The sequence below is a fragment of the Caenorhabditis elegans genome, chromosome V (assembly GCF_000002985.6).
Source record: "Caenorhabditis elegans chromosome V".
NCBI classification, from domain to species: Eukaryota; Metazoa; Nematoda; class Chromadorea; order Rhabditida; family Rhabditidae; genus Caenorhabditis; species Caenorhabditis elegans.
This window is the reverse complement of record NC_003283.11, coordinates 16,275,657-16,302,686: the sequence shown is the minus strand read 5'-3', so window position 1 is coordinate 16,302,686 and position 27,030 is coordinate 16,275,657. Positions and strand designations below refer to the sequence as shown.

Here is a 27,030-nt window from a genome sequence, read left to right as displayed (position 1 = left end):
AGTGACGATGTTTCATTGAGCCGGTTCGTGAATCATTCGTGATAAGAAAAAAAATATGAAATCATCTGTAATAATTACAAAAAATTAGTTTATTACCAAGTGTGTTTTGGAACCTCCTGGAAATTGTCATTTTCAATCCTAACTTTTCGTACTCTGCTCCTATACATTAAGACAATAATCCTAATAGTACTAGATCAATATCAGTAGGACGACACACCCCGGGCAAGCCAATTTGTTTGTGTACCTGTATAATGTCCGCTGCATGAATAAAGTCGTAGGTGATCTTTCTGCCAAGATGCTCGTGATCTTTGAAAATTCAAATTTCCAGATTAATCCTGTATTGTCATGTTCCGATTCCTTATCACATCACAAACTTCAAACTGATAAGGCAACTTTGAACATTAAGTTCAACCATTATTTTCACAATTTTTAAATTTTATTCAGACTTGGGATGACTATTTTCTCCAAATGCCAGTAATCACTTGCTATTTTTACTGAACATTTTTTTGAATAGTTTTTGATTCAAACTAATAGTAAATTGTATTGTAGCGCTCCTTCAACAAGAGACGTTCTTTATAGTTTTTTGGAAAGTTTGAATCTATTCTTTATTTGTGTAACCTGTTCTTGTTTCGTCTATTTTTTGGTATTTCAAATTTTCAGACAGTTTTATTGTTTTCCGTCTACATTTTCCAACAAATCATTTTGTTTCATATCAATTTTGTTAAAGAACTCAAATTTCGAACTGATAAGACGCCCACGACTGCAAAGTTCAATTTTTTGGACTGAACATTAATGGTGGAGTATCGTTTTGTTTTAAATAATTGAAAATATATCGTAATTAAAGCAACACAGGGAAAATTAATAAAACTCTTCCGATTTCAAAAAAAAATCTAGCCATTACTAGATCCAGTTTTTGTAATTGCTTTGAACTACTACAGCTAGAATTTGTGGAAGCGGTTTTACAATCAGTTAGACTACACAAAGTACACTGCAAGATTTTGAAACTCTTATTTTAACTGTATCACTTGAACTAGTGTCCGCTACAAACACAATTTTTTCTGTTTTCTTATTGCAGGAATTCGCCGTTAATTTCACATGTTTCTTGATAATTTTTTCCTGTTTTGAAATGTTAATAAGAGACGAGAACGTAGAAAATCTAATCAAAAAGTTCATTAAAAAATTACAGTTGGGAATTTATTTTTAAAAAGCTACGATTGAGGTGTGACAACTGCTGGTCCAACTTTTTTCGAACCAAACAAAATTTGAAAAGTTATCAATGCTTCAATCATAAAACCAGCAGTCTTCGTGGCAACAGTCAATTCTCCAACTTTTTCCAAAATTATAGTGTAAAAACTAGCAAACATGAAGTTGGGGATAACATTAAAAGCTATAACAATAAAAGAATCGAAAAGTGCATTACGGGTGGCCTGAAAAAAAAAATTCAGTAGTCTAACTAAAAAGGTCTGCTTCTGGAAACTTACTCTTGAAATTGTGTTGCTCACTTGAGTACTGAAGAAGTGATTCCAAATAAACAAGCGAAAAGAAACGACAGCAGAAAAAAATACATTGGAAAATGAAAAAATTCGCTCATGTGACAACCAATAGGTGGCATAACACTGGTTCATAGTACACAGAAAATTATAACAGTCTAGCGGTGTGTCTATAACAACGTCACAAAATCCAAACAGCATATATTGATCGAATAAAATCAATAAAATAATTAAAAACCATACAATACAATTTGAAAGTTTTTGTCGATAATTGTGATAGAAAACTGGAAATAGAGTGGCCACGGCTCTCTCGAATGATATCAAAAGTGCAACGGTCGCACGTAAATTTCCAAGAGATGTGGATATCCAAATCAAGTAGAAAATCAAATTTCTGATAGAACTGTCGGCGGAAATTTTCATCAAAATTGAATATAATTTATTAAAAAATAAACTGAGGGTATAAAAGGCATCAATACCTAATTTGTAGTAGATTAGTGACATACTAGACTTGACAGGTATTCGTTTCAAATATAGTATTGAGAACAATATGAACACATTGAAGTAGCAGGAGGTTATGGAGAATAAAGCTGCGAGAAAACTGCTGACGAAAAAGAAGAGCATGATGTGACGGAGTGAAAGAATGTATATCTGACAAGAGGTGTGAGAATATGTAACAATAAGGAAATTATCAAAATATAACGTAGTATAACACCTATATATACTTTGTGTATAAATATTAGAAGCCGTGAAGCGGAAATTTGTGTGGTTCTTTGAAGACTTTCCAGACCATGTTTTAATGTTAGTGTACTCATAATTAGAAAGACGTAGTTCAAATAGAGCAGTTTTGTTTGCATTAAAGGTGGAGTAGCGCCAGTGAGGAAATTGTTAAAAACTGCTGCTATGGTGCCAAAATTACCAAATAGCATAGTAAAAAACTTTAATTTTTTTCATGCTACGTTTCATCAGTTTAAGGTCAAAACTAAAGTGTTAGTTTTGGGTGACTAACCGGACAATTTTGTGCATAATATTGTTCGTTTTTTATATAAATTTTGAAATCTTCAGTTCACTTTTTACTGGTCAGTTTTTAAATTTTGAAGATTTTTGTACAATTATTTATTCGAATTGAGGGCTTCCATGTAATAGCAGCGCGGCGCGGCGTCGCCGATCGCCGCGCTGTGCATATTGGCGTGAACTCCGCTGTTTGCGTAGGGTGGAAAAAAATTTATAAGACCAATAATTTCAGTTTCAAATCCGGCAATTGGCTTCCAATTTGAAAATTGTAAAAACTTCAGGACAGCAAAAATTTATTCGCAAAAAGTGGCAAAAATTGAAAATTACGGTGTGATACCAATTTGTGAAATTTTTTTCGTACCAAACAGAATTTGAAAAGTTATCAATGCTTCAATAACAAAACCAGCAGTTTTTGTCGCAAGTGTCAATGATCCAGCTATATTAGAATATATAGTGTATACATGAGCAAAAATAAAGTAGGGAACAGCATAGAAAACTATTACAATAAAAGCATCGAAAAGTGCAATACGGGTGGCCTGAAAAGTTTCTGTAGCCTTCCACTGAAAAGTTAGCTTTTGGAAACTTACTCTTGAAATTGTGTTGCTCACTTGGGTACTGAAAAAATGATTCCAAATAAACAATCGAAAAGTAACAACCGCAGAAAAAAATACATTGGAAAAGGTAGTAATTCGTTCATGTAATAACCAATATGTAGTGTAACACTGGTTCATGGCACACAGGAAACTGTCACAGTCTAGCGGGGTGTCTATAACAACGTCACAAACTCCGAAAAGAATATATTGATCAATTGAAACAATACATATTATGAAAAACCATACAAAACAATTTAAAAGGTTTTGTCGATAATTGTAGTAGAAAATTGGGAATAAAGTGGCCACGGCTCTCTCGATTGATATCGAAAGGGCAACGGTCGCTCGTAAACTACCAAAAGATGAGGATATCCAAATCAAATAGAAACTCAAATTTTTGATAAAATTGTCAGAGGAAGTTTGCGTGAAAATTAAATATAATCTAGCAAAAAATAGGCTCAGGGTATAAAAGGCATCAATGCCGAACTTGTAGTAGATTAGTGACATACTAGACTTGACAGGTATTCGTTTCAAATATAGTATTGAAAACAATAGCATAATATTTAAGAAACTAGCGGTTATGGCAAATAAAAGTGTCAGGAAACTGCCGACGAAAAAGAAGAGCATGATGCGACCGAGAGAGAGAGAATGTATATTCAACAAAAGGAATAAAAACGTGTATGAATAAGGAAATTATAACTAAATGAATAAAGAAGAGAATAAGTCTAGGCAAAGCGACGAGCCGGAGGTCAGAAATGTGCTTGGTTTACTGGCATATCTCTAGATTACTAATAAAACATATATGTATCTGAATAAGAAAGTTCAAAAAATGTGTTTTCTTTTCGCTTGGAGAAACCGATTTGTTTATAACACGCAAATGTTGATCAGTTTTTATTTTCCTTGCTTTTGAAACCAGCGGAGTTGCTCAAAATGTAAATTTTCACGGAAATGGACTTATTTTCTTTGGATTGTTACATTTTGCATTTGTAAGCCTACAGTTTTCAGTTTTATTTCATATAGTTCACCACGAATTAGTGGTCTTTTTTTCAAATGTACAACTTGAACTACCGGGATTTTTTGTTGATTTTCAGAACAATAAGTTTTATACTGTTTTCAGGGTTCAAGATACGGACTTGATTTTCTAAGGTTTCGTTATGCTTTTTAGTTTTTCCGGTTTTTGCCAACTCCCATAGTTTCCCATCAATTTTTTCCATCTCAAAAAAAGTCTATTGACTATTATATTATCAACTTTTAAAAGTGTTTTCTGAGAGTGAATAACTTTCATTTAAAAAAAAACAGTAAATATAAAATAAAAAGTTACGTTAGAGGTGTGCCAGGAATTGGTGAAACTTTTTTTCTACCAAACAAAATTCGATAAGTTATCAATGCTTCGACCATCAGACCAAGAGTTTTTGTAACATAAGTAAATGATCCAGCCGCCTTAAAATTCAGAGAGGCTACTTTGACTAAAATAAATGCGGGGAATGTATTAAACACAGTAATGAAAACCGTGTCAAAAAGTGCAATGCGTGTCGCCTGAATTTTTTTTGTTTTTTTTTCAACATGGTCTCGAACTGGCCTCTGGCAACTCACTCTTGAAATTGTTTTGCTTGTTTGTTTGCTAAAGTAATTATTCCAAATGAACATCCGAAAAACGACAACGGTGCATAAAACTATATTGGCCAAATAAGTTATTCGCTCATGGAACGACCAATAAGTAATGTAACACTGGTTCGTTGAACATTGCAAATTAACGCAATCCTTTGGAGTTTCTATAACATTTCCGCAATATCCAAACAGAATGTATTGATCCAATAAAACACTAGAAACCATGAAAAACCATATTGACTTATTTGAAAATGTTGGTCGAATATTGTGGTAGAAAATTGGGAATAAAGAGGCAACAGCTCTTTCTAGGGATATCGCAAGTGCCACGACTGCACGCAGACTTCCAAATGAGGTGGACGCCCAGAACAGGTAGAAACTCATGTTTTTAATGATATAATCAACGAAAGTCATAGTAATGGGAATATATACTCTAGAAATGCATATGCTGAACGTATAGAATGCATCAATACCGAATTTATAGTAGATCAGTGACATACTTGATTTTATAGGTATCAATTTTAAATAGAGTATTGAAAATAATAGGATAATATTCAAGAAGCAGGCGAACATGGCGAAAAAAACTGCAAATAGATTGCAAAATCCATAAATGGAGAGCATTATTTGAAGGGAATATAAAAAGGCAGAATATGTTACGCAAAGGAAATTTGAACATGTAGTTCTGTCTAGCCATATGAATCAATATCAGAAGCCGTGATGCGGATAATTGTATGTTTCTTTGAAAATGTTCTATGAACATGTGAAGTTTGTGATCTTCTTATTCGAAGAGAGGAAGTTCAGAGAGATCAGTTTTCAGGCACCCCGGTGTCAGATTCATTGAAAATTTGAGATTTTACTTGATCCTGGTATCCTCATCTCTGGGAAGTTTACGTGCGATCGTAGCACTCGGGATATCATTTGAGAGAGCCTTGGCAACTTTATTCTACAACAATAGTAGACAAAAACTTTCAAATGTTATATCAGGTTGTCCCATAAGTTTTTGTACTTTTTTTCAAATATTTTTCCAAAACTTCTAGAAAGTTTTAAAATTTTTTCATCGTAGGTCGTGTCAAGGTCGGGTCGTCCCCTTTCAGAAAAGATTCATTTCATCCATTTCTACTTTGCCACGATGACAATCATCAAACTTGAACGTCGAGACGTTAGATTGCTTCTTCTTTATGAATTTCGTCTTGGTCATTCAGCAATGGAAGCGGAACGAAACATATGCGGTGCGATGGGTGAGGGAGCACTCTCTTATAATACAGCAAAGAGTTGGTTTCAAAAGTTCAAGAACGGCGACTTCAGTCTCGAAGAAATAGAACGTTCTGGGCGACCGGTAGAGTTAAATGAAGAAGACCTAGTGAAGCTGGTGGAGGAAGAGCCTCGTCTTAGTCTTCGTGAAATGGAAGAGAAGCTTGAGTGTTGTCATAGCACAATTGCACGTCACTTGGGTCGCCTTGGTTTTACTTCAAAACTTGGAATTTGGGTGCCTCATGAACTTTCGGCATCACAGAAGCTCACTCGGGTCAACGTTTGTACTCAACTTCTAACTTTTCGTCGAAAGTTCGATTGGCTGAACAATCTGGTTACTGGAGATGAGAAGTGGGTGCTCTATGTTAACCATTCCAGAAAACGTCAATGGCTTCCGATCGGTGAGAAAGGAATACCGACGCCAAAGCCTGATCTTCACCCAAAAAAGATTATGATCTGTGTCTGGTGGGGTGTTCAAGGACCCGTGCACTGGGAATTGTTGCCAACTAATAAAACTATCACTGCTGATTACTATTGTGCCCAATTGGACCGAGTTGCAGAAAAGACCAACGGAAAATATGAAAAACTATATTTTCTTCACGATAATGCTAGGCCTCATGTCGCCAAGAAGACTTTCCAAAAGCTGCAAGATCTTGGTTGGACTGTTTTACCGCATCCACCATATTCTCCAGATCTTGCACCAACCGACTACCATTTGTTCTTGTCTCTCAGTGACTACATGCGCGACAAGCAATTCGACGACGAAGAGCATCTCAAAACTGAACTCTCCACTTTCTTCTCATCGCGTTCGCCGGATTTCTTCTCCCGTGGCATCATGATGTTACCTAGTAAATGGCAACAAGTGGTGGACACTAATGGTGAATACTTGTGTGAATAGTACTACTTGTCGATTGAGAGAAATAAATTTTTTTCAAAAAAAAAATAGTACAAAAACTTATGGGACAACCTGATAGTATGATTTTTCCGGTTTGTTTTGGTCTTTCATGTTTCCTAACAGTAATCTCAGGAACTTTTTTTGATTAACTCGAGCATTTTCCTGATAAGGATTAAAGATTTCAACACTATAAGATTTATTGCGAATTTAAAAATTTTTCAAAAAGCTTTATTCAGAAATAACTTCAAAACTTTTTATCAACATTTTGCGCTGTAAATCCCTTCTCTTCCTTTTCATCCACAACCCATAATTCATTTTTTTTGCGGTCAATTATTGTTTTTTCAATATCCTCAACTTTTCCAGATCCAACTCTGCTAATCATTGTTTCGATTAGCATTTTTTCGAGTCTAAAAATTTTCAAACAAATATATAGGACAACTGAAAAAACTAACTTTAAAAATGGAACTTCAAATAGACAACTCCAGAAAAATGCAAAAATATAGGATAGTAATGTTGTTGGAACAGCATAATACATGAACTGAAAAAATGGTTTCAGATAATTCTAAAATCGTTCACTTACAAGTTGGAAAGAAGAATAAAAATGGAGAGGACCGACTCCGATCATTAGGTACATGTATAATACAACGTAATGAACAATGTAGGCGCAATAAGAAAGTCTACCAAATGGCTGCCAAATTGGATGGGACATGAAGGCGTCAATTGGTCCTGAAAAGGAAATTTCTGATTCTAGTTCTTGTAGATACACGGTACCTCCCCATCCCATGTGATTTGCAACAATAACCCAGGAGAGTGCAAAAGACCAGGCCAGACGAGAGAAGTTGAAATAGGTTGCACGGGAGAAGATACTTTAGACAAACTGATTAACATGTCAATGTTCAGCTATATTATCTCACCTCCAATTAACTTTATTATCATAATCATAAGTTGAAAATATGCATATAGCTGCCAGCGAAAACGCCACAAGCCATCCAGTAACTGCAAGTGCCCAATTCAATCGAACTTTCCGTTTGCCATAAGTTGCAAGTAAATATCCAAAAAATATTCCAATAAAGTATGGGGTACCTCTGATCCAAGGCTTGTCGTAGATCATGTCATAGAAGTGGGTGTTATCGCTAAAATTACTTTTTTAATTTATTATTTTGCAAGCTAGTCTATTTTCCAATTAAATTTGACTAGTGGGGACTAGTGGGGATAATATATCATAATTAGGGATGCAATTTTATTAGGGACTGAAAATCTCATAACCACACTAATCGGGTAAGTACGGTACTGGTAAAGTCTGCAGTTTAAACACTTATTTGCCTCACATAACTCACCCATTACCAAAGAAGTCTGCGGGCAGATCATAATAACTGTACAAAATATACACTGCAATAACACTCCCTACAGTAGCCGCAGTAAGAAGTGCTGTTCCAATGGCAAACGAGAAATAGAGCCCGACAAGAAATACTGGAGCAACTAGGTAGAGCTGTGTGTCTGCTCCCAGATACCACGTAATTCCATAGCACTGATTTGCATCGGGTATAAGGTTGTTGATATAGAGTAAATTCTGCCACCAGTTTACCACGCACACATCAACTTGAGGGTTCAATTGGTCTGAAATTCGTTAATTTTTGAAAATTCACAAATAAACATCTTACTTACTTAACTGTGATGCCACACCAGGACCTTGAATATAGTAACCATAAACCACTAGGAATCCAATAAAGAATATCATTGGTGGAGTTAACCGGAGATATCTATGCACGTAGAATAGAATCCATGTGACTGGGCTCTTGATTTGTGACACTTTGAGTTTTGTTTTGAAAAAGAGATAAGAGACCACAAGTCCTGATAATAAGAAAAACGTGTCCACTGAATAAAATGCACTCAGAATCAAATGGTTCCAAAATCGACCAGGGAATGGTAGTACCGATTGGATTTGATCTGAAAGTCCAATGGGTTTGATTTAGGAAGATTATATTAATTGAAAACAGCTCACCTGGCATCATCAAATAACTGAACGTATGCCCTGTAACAATCCAAAGCATTGACAGAAATCGAATACAATCCAAACATTTTATGAATCCAGGCTTTTGCTCTTTAACACTCAATAGCAGCTCTGCATTTGTCCATAATGAGAATGTTAATAGAATTTGAAGAATTCTACTGTCACTCCTCTTCTGATCCTCTTGTTTCAGCGCATCTTTCAAATAATCAATAACTGTTGCCAAAAGAGCAATACCAATCATCACTGCCATAAAAGAAGTAAATCCCCAAAACGCTGGGGTTTTCTCAACGGGGTAACTTGAGCAATAGGCTATGCACGCCGTGAGTGGTTGTTTGGAAATTTGATTGAATACTGTTGGAAGATCTTTTTCACTGCAAGAGTAAGGCATGCAAACTGCTTCTCGGAAAAACATAGAAGTTGGTTGACCGTTAGACATATGACACGTGGCATTCTGAATAGTTTGGGTAAAAGTTTTAATACGACCGCATTTTCTCATATTGTGATTTACCCAGTGACTCCTACCCCAAAACTGCGCTTATTTCTTCCCCGATAATAGGTTTTTTTTTAATTTTTCACCTTTCCCGGGATCAAAACCATATAGCAATAGTTTGTCTCATACTTCTTCCCACTTATCCGTTCGCATTCCTGATAAGAACCATCCAGTAGAAGTGGGTCTTGAAATAGGCCAGTCAGCGGGATTTTACCCCAGGCGTCGTATTCTGAAATTATCCAAATTTTCATGCAATGATTTCATAGAAGTTCAATAAGAAAAAACTCACGCTCAATGGCATAAAAATTATCATCAATTATTTTCAGTTCTTCGCTTGAACACTTTTTCTCAATTAAACATTGTTCGGAAACCTGTGCCACGGTTTTGAGAGACATTTGCCACATTTCGGTTTCCTTTGCGCATTGTTCACTGACTCCTGTGATGCTCTGCTGCGCAGCGTGACGTAGAAAATCATTCTGCAATTTAAGTTTTTTAAAAAATTTTTTAAACTAAAAAAATTACCTTCCAATCCTTACCTAATACCACTGCTAACAAAGTAACGCAGAAAATTATTCGAAAAATATCATTCATTCTCTAGACCTGCTAATCAATACAAATGATGATTTTCTTTATATACATGTGTTTCAATCAGGAAAACGCGTCCGGCTGGAGTTTTCCGTGCTTTCTGTGTTAGTGATAACAATCATATGAAATCATTTGAATTGAGAGTAAAAATTTGCACTCAAATTGTGGGCATTATTTGAAAACTGATAACTGGCACATGTTCACGCTATATACAGTGGAGCTAGTGAGCAGCCGACATCTCGTGATTCGAATTTCAGTCCGTCCTAGATTTTGTCGGCTGCTCTCAAGTTAATCAAGACGATATACAATTCATTGATTTTCTACAGTAAATCTATGGAATTATTCATGTTTTCACGAAAAAAAACCGATGAAATAGTTGAACTGAAAATTCAAGAAAAACGTCATGCTAATTCTTATCAGTTCGAAGTCCAAGTTATTCTGAGAGAGTCGATTGACTCACCAGACAACTTTTGTGCATAGTTTTGTTTATACATTGCGGTTAGTTTTTGTCTTTCATGTTTCCTAACAGTAATTCCTAACAGTACTTTTTTGAGTAATTCAAATATTTTTGATAAGAGTCAAAAAGCTTTATTCACAAATAACTTTAAAACTTTTGATCATCACTTCGTATTTCAATTTCCTTCTCTTCTTTTTCATCCACATCCCATAATTCATTTTCTTTAGGGTCCATAATTGTTTTCTGATTTTCAATATCCTCAACTTTTCCTGATCCAACTTTAGCTCTGACAATCATTGTTTCGATTAGCATTTTTTCGAGTCTAAAAATTTTCAAACAAATATATAAGACAAAAAACTAACTTTAAAAATGGAACTTCAAATAGACAACTCCAGAAAAATGCAAAAATATAGGATAGTAATGTTGTTGGAACAGCATAATACATGAACTGAAATTTTAATTCAAGATGATTAAAACATATTTTACTTACAAGCTGAAAAGTAGAATAAAAATGAAGTGGGCCATCCCCTATCATTAGGTAAAAGTACAAAACCACATAATGAACAATGTAGGCGCAATACGAAAGCCTTCCAAATGGTTGCCAAATTGGATGGGACATGAATGCATCAATTGGTCCTGAAAAATACTTATTTTTCTGGTTACTGTCCAGGTACGGTACCTCCCCATCCCATATGGTTAGCAACAATGACCCAAGAAACTGCAATTGCCCAGGCAATACGCGAAAAGTTGTAATAGGTTGCACGGGAGAAGTTACTGAATAGTGAGGTTTAATTTTTGTATGCTCGGAAATGATGCACACATTTCGACCAGAGCTGTCGTTTTTTTGGTTTTTTTTTTCTAGACCAAAAACAGAACAATTGTTTTTTTAAAAACGATATGTTAAATTGATAGGCTGAAAAATGCATTTTTTTTGTTTTTTGTTTTTTGTGTTATGTTTTCATTTTTGAGAAATGCGATTTTTGTTATTTTTTTTAAACATTTTTCGTTTGCGAACACGCGTCGTGCCCGATGTCGTTGGCAATATGTGCATCATCCGTCCACAAAACCAAATCGCGAAAACTCTTACCTCCACGTGATTCTCTTATCGTAATCATATGTTAAAAATAGGCATAAAGCTGCCAGCGAAAACGCCACAAGCCATCCAGTTACTGCAAGTGCCCAATTCAATCGAACTTTCCGCTTGCCATAAGTTGCAAGTAGATATCCAACAAATATTCCTATAAAATATGGAGTACCTCTGATCCAAGGCTTGTCATAGATCATATCATAGAAATATGTGTTTTTGCTGAAAATTTATCGATTTTTCAGAAGGAATTGCAATCAGAGTCAACATCTTACCCATTTCCAAAAAAGTCCGCAGGAAAATCATAAATGTTGTACAAAATATACACAGTAATGATGCTTCCAATAGTCGCTGCAGCAAGGAGTGCTGTTCCAATGGCAAACGAGAAATAGAGCCCGATAAGGAAAACTGGAGCAACTAGGTAGAGCTGAGTGTCTGCTCCCAAGTACCACGTGATCCCGTAGCACTGACTAGCATCCGGAAGAAGATTATTAATGTAGATCAAATTCTTCCACCAGTTCTTCTCGCAGACTTCCACCTCACCGTTTTCTTTATCTGAACTACGTAGTTGTCAGTATGAAAAAAAAAACGTTATATTTCAGAAGTCTTACACATCTGTGACGCAACTCCAGGGCCTTGAATATAAAAACCATAAACTGTGAAAAATCCAATAAATATCATAATTGGAGGAGTCAGCCGGAGATATCTATGCACGTAGAATAGAATCCATGTGATTGGACTTTTGATTTGAGATACTTTTAATTTAGTTTTAAAAAAGAGATATGAAACTACGAGCCCTGATAATAAGAAGAATGTGTCCACAGAGAAGAAGGCGTTCATAATGACATGATTCCAGAATTTACCAGTGAAGGGGAGGACTGATAGTAGTTGATCTGAAATCGAGCTTGCTTACAATAAATTTCTGATTATGACAATTGTCCAAACATACTTTTCCCCACTGAACTATTAGAACGAATGCGGAATTGAAATGATACTACATATGTTTCAACTGTTCCATTTGAAATAAAAATTAACTTTATTGAAAACTCACCAGGAGGCATCAAATAAGTAAACGTGTGCCCTGCAACAACCCACAGCATTGAAACAAATCGAATACAATCCAAACATTTTATAAATCCAGGTTTTTGCTCTTTCACACTCAATAGCAGCTCTGCATTAGTCCATAATGAGAATGTTAATAGAATTTGAAGAATTCTACTGTCACTCCTCTTCTGATCCTCTTGTTTCAGCGCATCTTTCAAATAATCAATAACTGTTGCCAAAAGAGCTATACCAAACATCACTGCCATAAAAGAAGTGAATCCCCAAAATGCGGGAGTTTTCTCTACCGGGTAACTTGAGCAATATGCCTTACAAGCCGTGAATGGTTGATTGGAGATTTGATTATAGACTGTTGGAAGATCTTTTTCACTGCAGGAGTATGGCATGCAAACTGCTTTAAGAGAAAACAGATGAGTCGCAGTTGGCGTTCTGAAAAGGAAAAGTCTGAAAATTTGGAGATGTTGAAATGTTAAATTGTGTTAGGACCTGTAGCACATGGACCTGTTGAGAACTCTACGTTTTGTGCAATTTCCCAAATTTTCATTTACTGGTAACTATAGATTGTTGGTATTTTTAGTCATGGCCGTGGCAAAAAATTGTGAAAGTTTCTCAAATTTTAGAATTGCTCCAAAATGTAATTATCGCAGCTTTGCATAGTTTTGCAGACTTCATAGTTGGTAAGCATTTGGGAAACTTTGTAGAATTTTTGCAAATAGATTTTTTCAAAGACTCCTTTTCCGCCAACTTGAAAAATATCAACTAAACTGAGAAATTACAGGTATGTTCAAGGTTACCTACCTGATATACACTTAGGCCGAGTTACAAATGGCTCTTTTAGCGAAAAGTTTCCAAAGTTTTACTTACTTTTCCCGGTACTAAGTACATGTAGCAATAGTTTGTTTCATACTTATTCCCACTTATTCTTTCACATTCTTGATAAGACCCATCAAATAACAGTGGAACTTCAAACAGACCAGTCAACGGGATTTTGCCCCACGTGTCGTATTCTAAAAACTGTTTTACTAGGAAATGGTCTAAAAAATGTTCTGTAAATAGAAATAACTCACGCTCAACAGCATAAAAATTCTCCTCAATAATTTTCAATTCTCCCTTCGTACACTTTTTGTGCAACAGGCATTCAACGGAAACCTCTGCCACCGTCCTCAAAGACTTTTGCCACATTTCGGTGTCCTTCGCGCAATGTTCATTTACTCCTGAGATTTTTCGTTCAAAAGCATGAGTAAGGAACACATTCTGTAATTTTTAAACGGAAACTTATATTTTTGAAGATAAACGAACCTTCCAATCGTTTCCTATGACCAGCGTGAATAAAGTAGGCCAGAAAACTATGTAAAGAGCAAAATTCATGCTCTAGACGTACTTACCAACACCCATTAATCATGCTCTTTATACATAAACTCTTATCAAAAAAAAAAGGAACGTGACGATTCTTTTTTAATGAGTGATAAGAGAAATATGAAGTCATCAATCCATTGAGCCGGAATCAAAAATTAGAATTTTGAAGCAGTCGACAGTCCCGTGATCTGTCTGCTGCTGTTAGGTAGCGGCCGACACATTAAAGGTCCTAATGGTAAATGTGAAACCGTACTTTGTCGGAATTTTTAGTTATTTAAAATTTAAATTTGTGATGTTCCTTTGACGTTTAGTCAAAATCAAGAATGACTTAATTTTAAATCACCTTAAATCGTCATCTTTTGTTTATTTTCAGACAAAATGAAAGTTATGCTCAATTTTCTGACATTGTGACAGGTCATGTAGGTAAGTTGATTTTAAGTTAACCTACAACTACACAAATTTTAATTTTATAAAATAATACATTTTTTTAAGGCAATTCGCTTCATCTTTTGGGAGTGAAAATTGCCACACCCAACTTAATATTTTCCGGCAATCTTATCAAATATTTTAGTAAACTTTTGAACTGATAAAACACTCCCAAGAGTTTCATAGTTCAGTTTGGATCGTTTTTTTTGTTCAAAAAATCAAAAATTGGACCTACTATTATAGTTCACCTTAAAACTAAATGCGTATGTAGTTTTTTTGTTGCAGTTTTTGAAACTATACTATAACTCTGATCAAATTTGTGACATTGTAACAAACCTAGTGTCTAGTTTTGTTAGCTTAAATCTAAAAATGTTTGAACTGAATAGTTGAAATTTGTAGGTTTTTATCATGCCATACGAAGCATGAGTCCTGTGCATATTCGATTTCTCTGACCTGTGAAACTTGAAAAACCAGACTTCCGGTTTACCATATTAAAAATTCATAAGGATCGCCATGCGTGGTCTCAAAGGGATACGGAAAGATACATGTTTCAGTTACCAAGCAACATAAGAAAATATTTGAACTTTTTTCTTTTTTTGTTTTTTTCCGCTTTTTTTTATTCAACATTTCCTGAAACATTTTTCACTACTTCAAATGTTGAAAATCAAATATCGTTCATTGTGCTCAATTTCTTTTCTTATTTGCACTGTAATTTTAATAGCAGAGTATTCCAGAGTTCGAAGTCCTACTAGTCCCCACAGCCAGGTAGATTTCAAAAAAAAAATTTTGTTTCATTAAAAAATAATTTTCAGAGATCTCCAGTCCGCTTTTTCAAAAATGGAAAAAATAACTGCAGTTGTTTTTCTGATAAAAGTGGAAAATCGCATAATTTCTGTTACATAGATCCTCAAAATTCAAGCTCCATTGGGAAGAAATTTGATTGTTCTTATTTAACAGTTTTAGAAAATTTGAGTTAGTTGGAAATTTAATTTTCAAAAAAACTTTGTTTTTAAGGTTTAATAGACGATGTTCAACCAAATGGCACTGGACTAGAAAATGTTGTTTTTGTATCAGCAATATCGGAAAATCATTTGAACCAAGCCATGATATCGATTCATTCGTTTTACAAGTTGAATCCAACTGGAAGATATATTCTGTACAGTTTGAATCTTACTGAATTGAACATAAAAACGCTGAAAGCAAAATTCAAAGACATTGAAATTCGGAAATTTAACACTGATGAATATCCGAAGTATGTGAATAATTGGAGCGAATATCGTTTTAAGCCTTTAATTGTGGCACAAGCTCTGAAAGAATTCCCGAATATTTGGTGGATGGATGCAGATGTGAATGTGAAAAAGTCACACTTGAAGGAGTTGTTTTTCAGTGAATTAAAATCAAATGCAACAATTAAAAACGGTGAAAACGAAGAAGTGAGTTTGCCGCTATTAAAAAATTCATATGTGCGGATCGGGAAAATTTTTTAGAATTTTTTAATTGAAAAGTGGCGCTAAAACTCAGAATTTAACTATCATAATTTTGGAAGTCAACCAAAAAATGTATTTTTGTACGAATTTTGAATTTTAATTGTGCTCCAATTGTTTATTTATAACCATTTTGAGGCATCTGTTTTATTATGATATCCGAATAAACAATACTCGTTTTAATTTCAGTTTCTGATTCAGATATCTCCCATCAAATTCTTTGATTTTACTGGCCACAGTAATTATGCCACTTTGTTTCTCGGTACGTGACCCGTGAGTTGATGCTAACCCTAAATTCAAATTTTCAGATGTTTTAACCTATTTCCCGACCAATTCCTTAACACTGCTAAAAAATGAGAAGAACGGCGTTCAGCTTGGCGCGAATACTTTTATTCTATCTCGGACGAAATTTTCCATAGAAATTTTGAAATGGTAATCGAATTTTTTAAAACTTCTCTTTTCAAATTTTTGTTTCAGGTGGGTGCTCTGCGCACTTGACAAGACGTGTATGAGCCCTCCCGGAGCCCAAGTTGCATGCCGTTTCAGCAAAGATAGATATAATGACTTTGCCAATTGCTTCAGGTAAAAAGCTTTGAACATTAAATTAAAATTAAAATTAAAATTAAAATTAAAAAATTTCAGATTTGATCAATCTGTGCTGAATCTTCTCATGCTCAATTATTATCAGGATCATAATAAATACTTGGCTAAACAAACAGATTTTTTCAGTAGAGTTTGAATATTTTGATTTTTGTAAACTAACTTCTATTAGACAAAAAATAAAATTTAAAGCCATATAAATAGTTTTTCTCAAAAAAAAGTAAATTTAATGCAACAAAAAGGATATCCGGTAAGTTTCTCGCATTTAATTTTCCATATCTCACCTAGCAAACCAGCTTAACGTTTGACAGATGTGTGTTCCGAGCGCCAGAACCAGAAATGCTAAAATCAGATATCCCGGCTAGCTGTGTCAATACCAGGTCACTGCCCAGGGAACACTTTTTTTAAAGATTCTAAATGGTAAGTTTCAAGTTTTATATTCAGGATAAAAATACCACGAAATCTGTGACAAAAACTAAAATTTTAAAAAGAATTTTATGATACGCTTTTTCAAAGTGGAAATATTTTTATCTCAAATTCCAATCACTAATTTTGAATAAGCAGATCGGCAGCGGCAGACTTGGTCACTATTTTGGAATGGCTGGGCATGTCAGATATTCTGTGCCTGTTCTCATTGTTCTTCTGATTTTCGGTTTTGCTTTACTCGTTGTGAGGTATTCGGTAAGCTTTGTTTTGCGCATTTTTTTTTTGAAAAATGATTAAGTAAGTTTGAAATTTGTAACACATACTAAGAAAAGGTATTTCGACTCAAAAATAATCTTCAGAACTAAATCTAGCAATAAAAACCTTGAAACAGTAATATATGGGAATTTTTAAATTTTTGTATTACAATGTTTGATGAAATATTTATCTTATTGTTAGATATTCCAATAAAACATTGGCTACTGTTTCTTTTTCGGGATTTATGCGATAAATGTTTCTTTTTTCTGCCAGCATTTTCTTAAAATCTACCCAATTTTCAGGAAAAAAACTAAAAAAACAGTGTTGAATATTTCTAGATTATTTGAGCAACTGCGACAAATGTTGTAAATATATTATTACTTAATTACAAAATTAAAAAAAACAGAATTCAGTTTTGCACAGGTGTAAATTAAAAATTTCCGTATTCAGGAGGTCTTCATTGACAAACGGGTGTTCCGTCAGAAGAATTTCCTCGAGACGCTCAATAGCTTATCTGATCAGGTAAAACGGGATAGGGATTGGGAATAATAAATGTTTCGGAATTGAAATTAATGTAGAAAATTTGGGGGTTTTCAGAAAAAAAAACTTTTTTTCTACCTTCTACATTGTATTGATAGAAAAATGAAAAATTATATCCAAGATGTGGGAGGAACCTGTTTTCTGGCATTCAATAAAAATAAATACTATTATAAATATTAAATTTCCAGATTCCATTCGAAAAAATTCATTTCGACTACAATTTCAATGAGTTTGCGGCGGTTCTAAAAACGATGCCCAAAGCTCCCTATTTGATCTTGGTGAGTGGCGGCAAGTGATTTTTCAAACAATTTTCTTTTTTTTCTGAATTCAAGGTCGCTTTTCCGAAGAAAAATAAACATGTTTGCCTGTCATCGTTTGGCAGAAAAATGAACGTAATGGCATGAAAGCTATCTTTTGAAAAAATCTGTGAAACGTTTTTGCATGAAATTTTTTATATTAAAAAAGGAAAATATTAAACAATCATAGACACAAATTGTATTAAAACAACGGATTTCAGTTAAAGTTTTATTCCGTTTGAAAGTGTTTTAGATTCTTTTTCCAAATTTTCAAATGTTCCCCTTTTGCCAAAGTATTGAATTCCATTTTTTGCGGAAAATTACAAGTTTAACTATTCGCAGAAATTTTTCGTTCATTCAATTTTTATTTGTTTTCAAACAATGTTGGTAAAAAATTCGATTTTGTATTTTTTTTTCAATTTTGCCAGGAAGCTCAACCATTTAACTTACGACTGGTTTTTATAAATCCTGGAAATTCAGTCTATATACAGATCAATTTTCAGTACGACTCTTCCAACGTCGACGTGGTTTTCAATCATGTTTGTAATCTTCAATTCATTCCAAATGCCCTCTCCCGACTTGTAGCGGTGGCTTTTGACGAGAACTCCCATGCCGCTCTGAAACTGAAGCATCCAGCAATTCCAAACGTTCTAATTAACCTGAAGCCTTTGGTAGAATCTCTGGAATCTGTAAAAGAAAATCGAGGATATTTAACGTACACCTTGGCACTGGTAGTTCACGCCAAAATCTGCGCGAGCTTGGCACTTCGGGGAATCGATTTTTGGTCAATGCATCAGGTAATCGATTTTTTGGCGGTAAATTGGTGTAATTTAAAATTTGAAACCTAAAATTAAAATTTTAGGATTCATTGTGGACTCAAAACTTTGATCTGATGAATGTTGAGGAAAGATATCCAGATGCATATTTACTATTTGACACAATTGGAAACGAGAATCCAGTCTATCACAGAATGAGAGACTGGGTATGCGGTGCGACGTTTTTCGTAAGAGGCAACCCGACAACGTTCCAGTTTTTCAGTCAGGTATGTTGTTAACCTGTGATGTGTCGGCTGCAACCAGTGAGTCTGCTGAGTTGTCTGGAACAGCCGACATTCTACTGATGTTTGGTAGAAAGTTGCAAAAATTAGAAAACATTGAATTAAAAAAAAGTTAGTTAAATTAGAAAAAAATTGCAAAAGGAAGGTAGAAGATTAAACATTTCTGTAAAAAGTTGCCAAAGTTTGACAGATATTTTCAAAAGTTTCATAAGTTTTTTTTTCAGGTCGAATCCTTCATGTTATCCCATCAAAGCCCAGATTCCACAATTTTCACCTATTTATGTGGCCATCATCATTACAAATGTCAATTTCTACCCCAATGGATGGTTTCCTCATTCAACTATTTCGAAGGACCCCGGGAAAATGTACCTGTTCTTATTCAAATTGACGGTGGAAAACAAAAAGGGGAGTCTAAAATGGATGTATTGAGAAGGGGCAATTTTGTGTTTCAACATGAAAATGGCACTTGTGATGAGACGAATTTTCATAAATTGAGGCAAGAAGTTTTGAAAAATATTCTTATTAAACAAATTTTTTTCAGGGAAAACGTGAAGTTTGGCTTCCCAGATTTCATCCGAAAAGATGGCTCACTGAAAGAAAATTCGTTCCAGAAAACTGTATATTTTATGAAAAACCTGTTCAATGTGGACCCATGGAACAGGAAATTCTACTTGACTATTCACGAGTCATTAATTTAATTTTGAAGATTAATTGTTTGGTACAAAGCTTTAATTTTACTGTAATTTTAGTCGGGTTCTTGAAAAATAAACGCATTGTTTTCTAGAATGAATGTTTGCAAATTCAGGCTGTTTTCTGAGAAACTTGCTTTAAAAATTTCTGAGAAAATTCGGATTTCCCGCCAGATCTTTTTCTCGGTAAATTGAATTTCCCGCAAACACTTTTTTTGAGAAACTTTGAATGCCCCACCAAAAAACAATATAAATATTGGTCAGGAACCAAACAAATAGGTCACATGGGGGTCCTCGATCCTTGTCCTAAAACTATCCCAACTGTAAGATCCGACGTAGATCAAGATAAGCAATGTCCTTTGATCATTGAGAAAGGACAAAGGAATAAATGCTATGTAGCAACATCCGCGAATAACCCTCTTTCCAAGTTTTTGATAAGCACACAGGGTACATTCAAAAACTCATCCACAATAGTTTTGGTGAACAAGCATTGAAACTTCCCTGTGCACATGATTTCTGCAAAAGCACAGTCCTGAAAAAAAAACGGCCCACGAGATGTCGGCTGCTGTAACTATTGAAGGCAAGAATACATAAAAACAGTTTTCTCGTAAATCTCGTCACAGTTTCTTTTCCCTTTCATCCAAAACACTTCTCATCAAGATTGTCCCCACTTTCCCCTTTGCCCCCGTGTCTTGGAATATCTACACTTTCCATCATGACTTTGTATCGAGATTCCTAGACTCTCATGGCAAGGATTTTAAAATGGATTGTTACTGTAAATTTCTTATTCCTATTTTGAATATTTGTTTAATTGTTCTCCTAGTAACACAGTTACAGGTAGGTAGATAAGTGGCGTTTTTTGAAAAAGGTTTATAGATTTCCAGGAAGTCTTGAAAAATGATCGATTATTTCGGCAACGAAGCTATTTGAAGGCTCTTAATTATTTAGCGAACCAGGTACAATAAATTTCAATGAAAAGTTTCTCAGTATAACAAACTAAACTTTTCAGATACCATTCGAAGTAATACACGATGATACTGATTTTAATGAATTTGCTAATGTTCTCAAAGCGATGCCAGAAGCCCCGTTTGTTATTATGGTGATTTTTTTATTTTCTCAAATTTTACGCTAAAATTAACAGCCGACATATTCCTCCATTTTCAGTATGACTCTTCTAATGTGGATGTTGTCCTGAACCACATTTGCAATATTCAATTTATTCCAAACACTTTGTCACGACTTGTTGCCCTCGCTTTCGATAGAGAAGCACAAATGGCTTTGAAGGAAAAACATCCAAACATTGTGAATGGTTTGGTTGACCTAAAAAAATTTAGTACGGTACCAGAAAATCACGGCTACGTGACCTACTCTTTAGCTTTGCACACCCACGCAAAAATTTGTGCAAGCTTGGCACTACGTGGCATCGATTTTTGGTCAATGCATCCGGTAAGTAATTTTTGACTTAGAAATTGATATTTAATTAAAAAAATAAAATTGAATTGAATTGAAGGACACAATTTGGACTCAAAACTTCACTCAATTGAATGTTGAGCAAATGTATCCGGATGCGAACCTAATTTTTGATACAATCGGGAATGATACTCCGTATTATATGAGAATGAAGAATTGGATATGTGGAGCCACGTTTTTTGTCAGGGGTAATCCGACGACTTATCAGTTTTTCAGACAGGTAAGCTGAAAACACATCTTAAGGCGTAGGTGTAGGTAGATAGGCTTGAAGGTAGGCATAGGCAAGGGTGTAGGCATCTACATATAAGTAGACAGGCGCATAGCTACACAAGAATGATGCACGCATCTAGGTAGGAAGTGGGAAGATAGAAGTTGGTATTCTGTGGGGACGTAGGTATGCACAAACGAAACCAGACAGGCATGCCCAATCTTTTTAATTTTCAGACAGAATCCTTCATGTTATCCTTTCAAAGCCCAGACTCTACAGTTATGGCATATTTATGTGGTCACAGCCGTTATAAGTGCAGTTTTCTACCCCACACAATTGCCTCAAACTACAACTATTTCGAAGGTCCACGTGAAAATGTTCCTGCTCTTGTTCAGCTCGACGCTGGGAAGTTGGAGGGAGAATCGAAAATGGATCTTTTGAAACGTGTAAATTTTATTTTCCAATTTGAAAATGGAACTTGTAATCCTGAAGCGTTTCAAAATGCGAGGTAAACTAAGAATTCCTGAACCGGTTAAATTTATGTAAACTATTTTTTCAGAGAAATTGTGAAAAATGCGTTTGCGGATACACCTCGTAGAGATACACGATTTGAGCCGGATACAATGAAACAGAAATATTTGCTGAAGCACATCTTCAATATAGATCCTTTAGACAAAAAAATGTTCTTAACATCTCATTATACTTTGATCTGATTGTTGGAATCACTGGTCAAAAGCTTTAATCAACATTTATTTAATAATGTATTTTTGATAAAAAAATAAAACATTTCACTTATTATCAGTCCGATGATGCACTGTCAACGGAAATCCCAACGAGCTTTTTAATATCAATTCTGGCAGAATTTTATTCATCCCGAAAGGCTGGCTCGCAGTGACCCGGTACTTTCGGAAAAACCACGAGATCACTGCTTTCTCCTCCATCATCGCAAACTTTTGACCAATGCAATTTCGGGGTCCAGCACTAAATGGGATATCAGAGTAGGCATGTCGAGATCCGATTTTGTCTTCGCTGAAGTTTTCCGGGTTGTACTGATTTGGGTTATCGAAGATGAGAGGATTGCGTTGGAGCAGTAGTGGCATCACAATTATTCGGACTCCTTTTGGGAAGAAGTCACCGTCTGGAAATTTTGGAAAGTTATGAACAGTTTGAATTTTAGGCCAAAAAAGTTCTGAGAAAAATTGAATTTCCGGCCAAAAATTTTTCTCAGAAAAATTGAAGTTTGCGGTAAAACTTTTTCTTATAAGAAAATACATTTTTCCCGTCAAAACTTGCTTTCAAGAAAATTTGAATTTTCTGTCAAAATCAGATTTCGAGAAAATTTGAGATACCCTCCAAAACGTTTTCTCAGAAAATTTTGAATTTTTTTGCCAGATTGATATTTCTATAAAAAATAAAAAATTAATTTCCCAGCAAATTATTTTCTTAGAAATTTCTGAGGAATAAAAAATATTTTTTAAATACTCACTAATAACCACATCCTGCTCCACCGTTCTTCCAAAAAATGGCACTGACGGATACATTCTTAAAGACTCTTTCAGACACTTTTCCAGATATTTCATTTGCTTCAAATCATCATTTGTGCAGTCTCTATCAGAAGTTCCAAATATACCATCAACTTCTTGAATAACCTTTTCTTGAAATTCCGGGTTATGAGCCAAACACCATAGAGTCCATCCCATTGACGCTGATGTTGTGTCGTGGCCTGTAACCTGTGAAAGGTCGGCTGCTGAAAACCTAAGCTCACCTTCAAACATAAACGTATCCACTTCTTCTCTAATATCATCTTCATTCATTAATCCTTCATTTCTCAATTCCAATAGCAAATCCAAAAACGCCATGCTCCGTTTGTCCGTCTTCACTACTGGATCTACATGAAACTTCTGGAACTCTTCCCATTTCTCCTTGATCACAGTTTTCGTGAAATCTGTGACAATTTTCAGATGTCTGTCATACTCATGGCCGGGTCCAGTCAAGTACCATAAAGGCTTCAGCCGGAGCCAGGGGCGAAGAATCCACTCAAAAGCGTACTCACTCAGTAGACGGACTGATCTAATGAAAATTTTAGTTTTTTGAAAGTTTCACATTTGTGAAAAACCCACTCAACATATTGATGATCATGATTGTTCTGAGCATCAATTGTAACTCCCATAGATGTGTCACAAATCACATCCAGTGCCAATCGTTTTATATATGGGAACAAATCCACCTCCTTCCCACTATCCGCGTAAGGTTTGATTTGTTCGAGGAAAACCTGAAAAAAAACTCAGAAAATGTCGGCTGCTTGATGCAAAAAAAAAAACGAACCTTGGCCTGATAGTCATGTACACTCAGAAAATCGTTCAAAACTTTGAAGTGAAAAGCTGGGGTGAGCATTTTTCGGCGTTGTCTCCATTTTGAACCTGTAAAATTTGGATTTTAAGAAAATTTTATATTTCCAGAAAATCGTTTTACAAAAAAAAATCAAATTTCAATTTGAAAAAATCCACGGAACATTGAAAAAATCAATGTTTGAAAAATTTAGTCAGGCAAATTCAAATTTAAAGTTTTAGATAAAACATTTTGCGGAAAGTTAAAATGAAAAAATTCACAAAAAAATTTGTGGGAAATTCAAATTTTAATTTTTCCAAAAATTCGACAAGCCTTTTTAAATATTTATTATAAAATTTCTTACCTGTCGACGTCAATAGTCCCGTTCCAAGCCATGGGAATAAAATATCATATTCCTCAGCTTTTGTGATAACCTCATTAGACTCCAATATTTCCTTCGCGTGCTGCGGATTGATAACAGCAATTAAAGGTACAGGCCCCAGCCAGAGTCCAATGGTACCACAACCTTTTTGGCAATAGTATTGAGCCAATTCCATGGATTGGGTTGTAAATTTTGAAATATCAAAGATATTCACCATGTATAAAGTACCAATAATTGGAAAGGAATAAGGTCCATCGAATTTTCTCATATATTTGTAGATTCTGAGGCGATCGCGGATAAAATTATAGATAAGTTTGTAGTAGAATAGGAAAATTGTAATCAAAAATATTGTTGCAATATTTAAGAAGTGCATTTTTTAATTTCAATTTCAAAAACTAGTTTCAAAATCGAAACGGAGCACAATTATAAATACAATTATAATAGCACTAATGAACTCTAGTTTTTTATCAAAGACTACACATGTCGTTCACACATGTGATGCACATTTTGTTTTTATTGTTGCAAAGTGAAATTTAGTGACTGGTCAGAAATAGTGATTAGCACCATATAAGACTTGAAACTGATAAAAACGTTTAGTATAGCAGTGGCAGAAAACTGATTGTGAGTCTTTTGTAGTATTGTTTATTGGAAAACATCAAAAACAGAAAACAATTAGATTATTTATGAGAATAAACCTAATTTTAGAGAGTGAGCACGTTTTTAATCATAGATATCAATCAAAAGTGGGTATAAGGGGCTCAACTCACTTTCGAAAAAAAACAGAAGAAAAAAGTGAAAATTAAAATGAGAAAAGCTTGTGGTAACACAATGAGCAGGGCACAAATTGGGGACGGTCCAAAGAAGCGGACGCATAGCAACTACATATTCCGTACTATGAAATCGGATTCACAGTTTTTATTTAAATTATAAAAATACAGATTTATACTGTCACGTGAATAGTTGTCATGGATATTTCATTCTCTGATCTCACATCGTTCTTCTTTCTGCAGAATATTTTGTTAATGAAATTGTAAACTGCACTTCGATAGCTCTCAATGACAAGCATAGTTGGTAGAGGGTCAATTGCCGGGTAGGCGGCAATCGTGATTGTGACGAAGCCGGTAAAAATCCCCAAGTTTGAATCCATAATTGGAAACATGAAGAGTATAGAAACGGGAAGATGGAGGAGAAGCATTGGTATTGCGGTCTGAAAAGAATTAAGTTTAGTATGTGATCCAATTAATGCACCGGTACTGTAGGAGGACTGAAGGGGTACTGTGGGGGTACTATAGGTGAGGGCTGTGGGGTAATCGACAATTGCCGAAGTTGCCGAACCCTAAAAATTTCGGCAACCGGCAACCAGGTTTTGAAGTTTTGACGTTGGTCAAACATATATTTTTGTTGAAATTATACATATTTTAGAGCGTTTTGGAATAAAGAACAGTCGTTTTTACAGTGAAATGCTATCATTTTTAGGCTCTCTGAATGTTTTTTTCCGAGATAAAAAATGTTTGACATTGATATCGGCAACTGCCGAAGTTGGCGAACGCTATAAACTGCGGCAACCGGCAACTGGGTTTCTGCTTTTTGTAGAAGCATTATCGTGTTTGGTGGGGATAGTATCGAAGGGCTGTAGGACTACTTTAGGGTTACTGTAGGAGTATTGAAATAGTTTTATAGGATTACTGTCGTTTAGAAAAATGTGTGTTCGGGATTGGCGGTTTTGAAGCCAAGGAAATGTAGTGGTACTGATGGGGTACTGAAGGATTACTGTAGTTTTGTAAATTTAGAGTTTTGAGCTGCGTCAAACCTGGATTGCCAAAGCGTAGAACAGTTGACGATGTAGGTTTTTCGTAATTTTGCTCAAAGAAATTGCAACCCTCATTTGCTGTTGTATTTTATAGTAGCAACATGTCCCACAATATGCAATAACAGTAAGTGAGATAATCTGAAATTTGAAGTATTGAAAAAAATTTAGATTACATCTATACTGTACCACAACTAACTGATCAAAACCAATTCCAATTGCGGATCTTTTATTGAGATATTTCACTCCAGTAGTCTCATTTCTCGGCCAAACAAATGCAGCGATATAAACTATATCGTCAATTTTCAAGTCATAAGATTCCAGAATACTATTCTCAACTTCTGCACTAACTTCTGAAGTGGGCCCAAAACATATTGCTACAATAAAGCTCCAGATAATTCCGAATAGTGGAGGAACTAAGAACAATATGCAAACTAACTTTCTAATCATTTCAGTATGTCTGAAATTCGAGGAATTTAGATATTTATCTGACCCTCCAGTTAAGCTTTACCCATAAATCGCCAAATACCTATAGAAGAAGTGAATTCCAAATATTCCCATACAAAATCCATAGCATCCTGAATACACTACCAAAAGCCAATAGTGAACGGAAATGGGAATGTAGGGTTGGTCCCGAATGTTTTTAAAAACTAGTAAAACTGACGAATAAGCGTGATAGGTCTGAAAGTAGGAATAAGAAAACTTAAAAAATTTAGAAATATACCGGTAAGGATATACTATCCATAATTGAGTAAAAAATTTGAAATAAGGAAATATAAATCATCAGATATTTGTAAGATCCAATTTTTTTTGGAGAGAATTTTAGGATTAAATATACCAAAATTGAATTTAAGATCACAGATATAAAAAGTGAAAATTGTTGGATTCGAGTTTGGACTGAAAGCCATGCAATCGACATTGCGCTTGAGAGAACCGACTTCACGAGTATTAACTGGATCTTGAGTAGCAGGAACAATAATGATGATATTTATACTATTAAAACCATTGGGTTTATCCATAGATTTATCCAATGGGGATAACGCATGTCGATAATATGAAGGGCACACAACAAAACAGGGAAGTAACAGGGCAACAGGGCTCCCCTCCGTGCCTACCTACTTGCCTACATTCTTACATGCCTATGGACCTAATTGCGTTTATGTTGATTCTGGAAT

At 34.9% G+C, this 27,030-nt stretch overlaps 9 protein-coding genes and 3 pseudogenes across 12 annotated transcripts; 5 read left to right on the top strand and 7 right to left on the bottom strand.

The window, feature by feature from the left end:
* The first annotated feature begins 135 nt into the window (after window positions 1-135).
* C31A11.13 (uncharacterized protein) lies at window positions 136-883 on the top strand. Its single transcript, NM_001269773.2, has 2 exons — window positions 136-274; window positions 329-883. The coding sequence occupies exons 1-2, from the start codon at window positions 263-265 to the stop codon at window positions 431-433; spliced, it is 117 nt and encodes a 38-aa protein (NP_001256702.1). The 5' UTR covers window positions 136-262; the 3' UTR covers window positions 434-883.
* Window positions 884-1,155: 272 nt separating this feature from the next.
* On the bottom strand, window positions 1,156-2,111 carry srbc-82 (Serpentine Receptor, class BC (Class B-like); the record flags this gene model as incomplete). Its single annotated transcript, NM_074716.2, has 2 exons — window positions 1,156-1,427; window positions 1,482-2,111. The coding sequence occupies 2 exons, from the start codon at window positions 2,109-2,111 to the stop codon at window positions 1,209-1,211; spliced, it is 849 nt and encodes a 282-aa protein (NP_507117.1). The 3' UTR covers window positions 1,156-1,208.
* A 713-nt stretch (window positions 2,112-2,824) lies between these two features.
* On the bottom strand, window positions 2,825-3,718 carry srbc-84 (Serpentine Receptor, class BC (Class B-like); the record flags this gene model as incomplete). Its single annotated transcript, NM_001028520.2, has 2 exons — window positions 2,825-3,037; window positions 3,089-3,718. 2 exons carry the CDS (start codon window positions 3,716-3,718, stop codon window positions 2,825-2,827), a joined length of 843 nt encoding a protein of 280 aa, NP_001023691.2.
* Window positions 3,719-4,408: 690 nt separating this feature from the next.
* Window positions 4,409-5,317, bottom strand: srbc-83 (Serpentine Receptor, class BC (Class B-like); the record flags this gene model as incomplete). Its single annotated transcript, NM_074715.2, has 2 exons — window positions 4,409-4,627; window positions 4,685-5,317. The coding sequence occupies 2 exons, from the start codon at window positions 5,315-5,317 to the stop codon at window positions 4,409-4,411; spliced, it is 852 nt and encodes a 283-aa protein (NP_507116.2).
* A 212-nt stretch (window positions 5,318-5,529) lies between these two features.
* Window positions 5,530-5,672, top strand: C31A11.12 (annotated as a pseudogene). Its single transcript has one exon. A coding segment is annotated over exon 1 (143 nt).
* Window positions 5,673-7,086: 1,414 nt separating this feature from the next.
* oac-5 (Nose resistant-to-fluoxetine protein N-terminal domain-containing protein) lies at window positions 7,087-9,978 on the bottom strand (the record flags this gene model as incomplete). The annotated part of the gene is made up of 11 exons (NM_074713.4): window positions 9,866-9,978; window positions 9,633-9,819; window positions 9,430-9,572; window positions 8,845-9,304; window positions 8,508-8,789; window positions 8,180-8,459; window positions 7,757-7,975; window positions 7,614-7,708; window positions 7,423-7,568; window positions 7,295-7,380; window positions 7,087-7,249 (listed from the first exon to the last, which is right to left on the bottom strand). Exons 1-11 carry the CDS (start codon window positions 9,932-9,934, stop codon window positions 7,087-7,089), a joined length of 2,130 nt encoding a protein of 709 aa, NP_507114.2. The 5' UTR covers window positions 9,935-9,978.
* A 554-nt stretch (window positions 9,979-10,532) lies between these two features.
* oac-18 lies at window positions 10,533-13,899 on the bottom strand (annotated as a pseudogene). Its single transcript has 11 exons — window positions 13,831-13,899; window positions 13,599-13,785; window positions 13,396-13,538; window positions 12,521-12,960; window positions 12,081-12,362; window positions 11,745-12,024; window positions 11,473-11,691; window positions 11,065-11,159; window positions 10,876-11,021; window positions 10,748-10,833; window positions 10,533-10,707 (listed from the first exon to the last, which is right to left on the bottom strand). Coding segments are annotated over exons 1-11 (2,122 nt in total).
* Window positions 13,900-14,967: 1,068 nt separating this feature from the next.
* On the top strand, window positions 14,968-16,592 carry F28G4.3 (Nucleotide-diphospho-sugar transferase domain-containing protein; the record flags this gene model as incomplete). Its single annotated transcript, NM_074711.5, has 7 exons — window positions 14,968-15,078; window positions 15,126-15,285; window positions 15,328-15,746; window positions 15,999-16,059; window positions 16,106-16,229; window positions 16,275-16,379; window positions 16,440-16,592. 7 exons carry the CDS (start codon window positions 14,968-14,970, stop codon window positions 16,534-16,536), a joined length of 1,077 nt encoding a protein of 358 aa, NP_507112.2. The 3' UTR covers window positions 16,537-16,592.
* A 200-nt stretch (window positions 16,593-16,792) lies between these two features.
* F28G4.4 (Nucleotide-diphospho-sugar transferase domain-containing protein) lies at window positions 16,793-19,751 on the top strand. Its single transcript, NM_074710.4, has 8 exons — window positions 16,793-16,817; window positions 16,962-17,078; window positions 17,529-17,600; window positions 17,807-17,896; window positions 18,418-18,711; window positions 18,777-18,956; window positions 19,196-19,467; window positions 19,513-19,751. The coding sequence occupies exons 1-8, from the start codon at window positions 16,815-16,817 to the stop codon at window positions 19,667-19,669; spliced, it is 1,185 nt and encodes a 394-aa protein (NP_507111.3). The 5' UTR covers window positions 16,793-16,814; the 3' UTR covers window positions 19,670-19,751.
* A 614-nt stretch (window positions 19,752-20,365) lies between these two features.
* On the top strand, window positions 20,366-22,139 carry F28G4.2 (Nucleotide-diphospho-sugar transferase domain-containing protein). The gene is made up of 7 exons (NM_074709.3): window positions 20,366-20,497; window positions 20,545-20,616; window positions 20,670-20,759; window positions 20,825-21,106; window positions 21,171-21,350; window positions 21,575-21,846; window positions 21,898-22,139. Exons 1-7 carry the CDS (start codon window positions 20,423-20,425, stop codon window positions 22,049-22,051), a joined length of 1,125 nt encoding a protein of 374 aa, NP_507110.1. The 5' UTR covers window positions 20,366-20,422; the 3' UTR covers window positions 22,052-22,139.
* Window positions 22,071-24,571, bottom strand: cyp-37B1 (Cytochrome P450). The gene is made up of 6 exons (NM_074708.7): window positions 24,031-24,571; window positions 23,664-23,758; window positions 23,459-23,610; window positions 23,104-23,408; window positions 22,825-23,061; window positions 22,071-22,476 (listed from the first exon to the last, which is right to left on the bottom strand). The coding sequence occupies exons 1-6, from the start codon at window positions 24,419-24,421 to the stop codon at window positions 22,127-22,129; spliced, it is 1,530 nt and encodes a 509-aa protein (NP_507109.1). The 5' UTR covers window positions 24,422-24,571; the 3' UTR covers window positions 22,071-22,126.
* A 417-nt stretch (window positions 24,572-24,988) lies between these two features.
* On the bottom strand, window positions 24,989-26,774 carry str-183 (annotated as a pseudogene). Its single transcript has 6 exons — window positions 26,580-26,774; window positions 26,367-26,536; window positions 26,295-26,315; window positions 26,045-26,232; window positions 25,859-25,996; window positions 24,989-25,255 (listed from the first exon to the last, which is right to left on the bottom strand). Coding segments are annotated over exons 1-6 (979 nt in total).
* Window positions 26,775-27,030: the final 256 nt, after the last annotated feature.

Bases quoted from the DNA above. Each gene is read 5' to 3' on its own strand.
- F28G4.2 (NM_074709.3), top strand. From the start codon at position 20,423: ATGGATTGTTACTGTAAATTTCTTATTCCTATTTTGAATATTTGTTTA. The intron at 20,760-20,824 runs GTGATTTTTTTA...CTCCATTTTCAG, and splicing joins AAGCCCCGTTTGTTATTATG to TATGACTCTTCTAATGTGGA. The intron at 21,847-21,897 runs GTAAACTAAGAA...CTATTTTTTCAG, and splicing joins GAAGCGTTTCAAAATGCGAG to AGAAATTGTGAAAAATGCGT.
- F28G4.4 (NM_074710.4), top strand. The intron at 17,897-18,417 runs GTGAGTGGCGGC...ATCAATTTTCAG, and splicing joins AAGCTCCCTATTTGATCTTG to TACGACTCTTCCAACGTCGA. The intron at 19,468-19,512 runs GCAAGAAGTTTT...AATTTTTTTCAG, and splicing joins ACGAATTTTCATAAATTGAG to GGAAAACGTGAAGTTTGGCT.
- cyp-37B1 (NM_074708.7), bottom strand. From the start codon at position 24,421: ATGCACTTCTTAAATATTGCAACAATATTTTTGATTACAATTTTCCTA. The intron at 23,611-23,663 runs GTTCGTTTTTTT...GTTTTTTTTCAG, and splicing joins TACATGACTATCAGGCCAAG to GTTTTCCTCGAACAAATCAA. The intron at 23,062-23,103 runs GTGAGCTTAGGT...CACAGGTTACAG, and splicing joins GGATACGTTTATGTTTGAAG to GCCACGACACAACATCAGCG.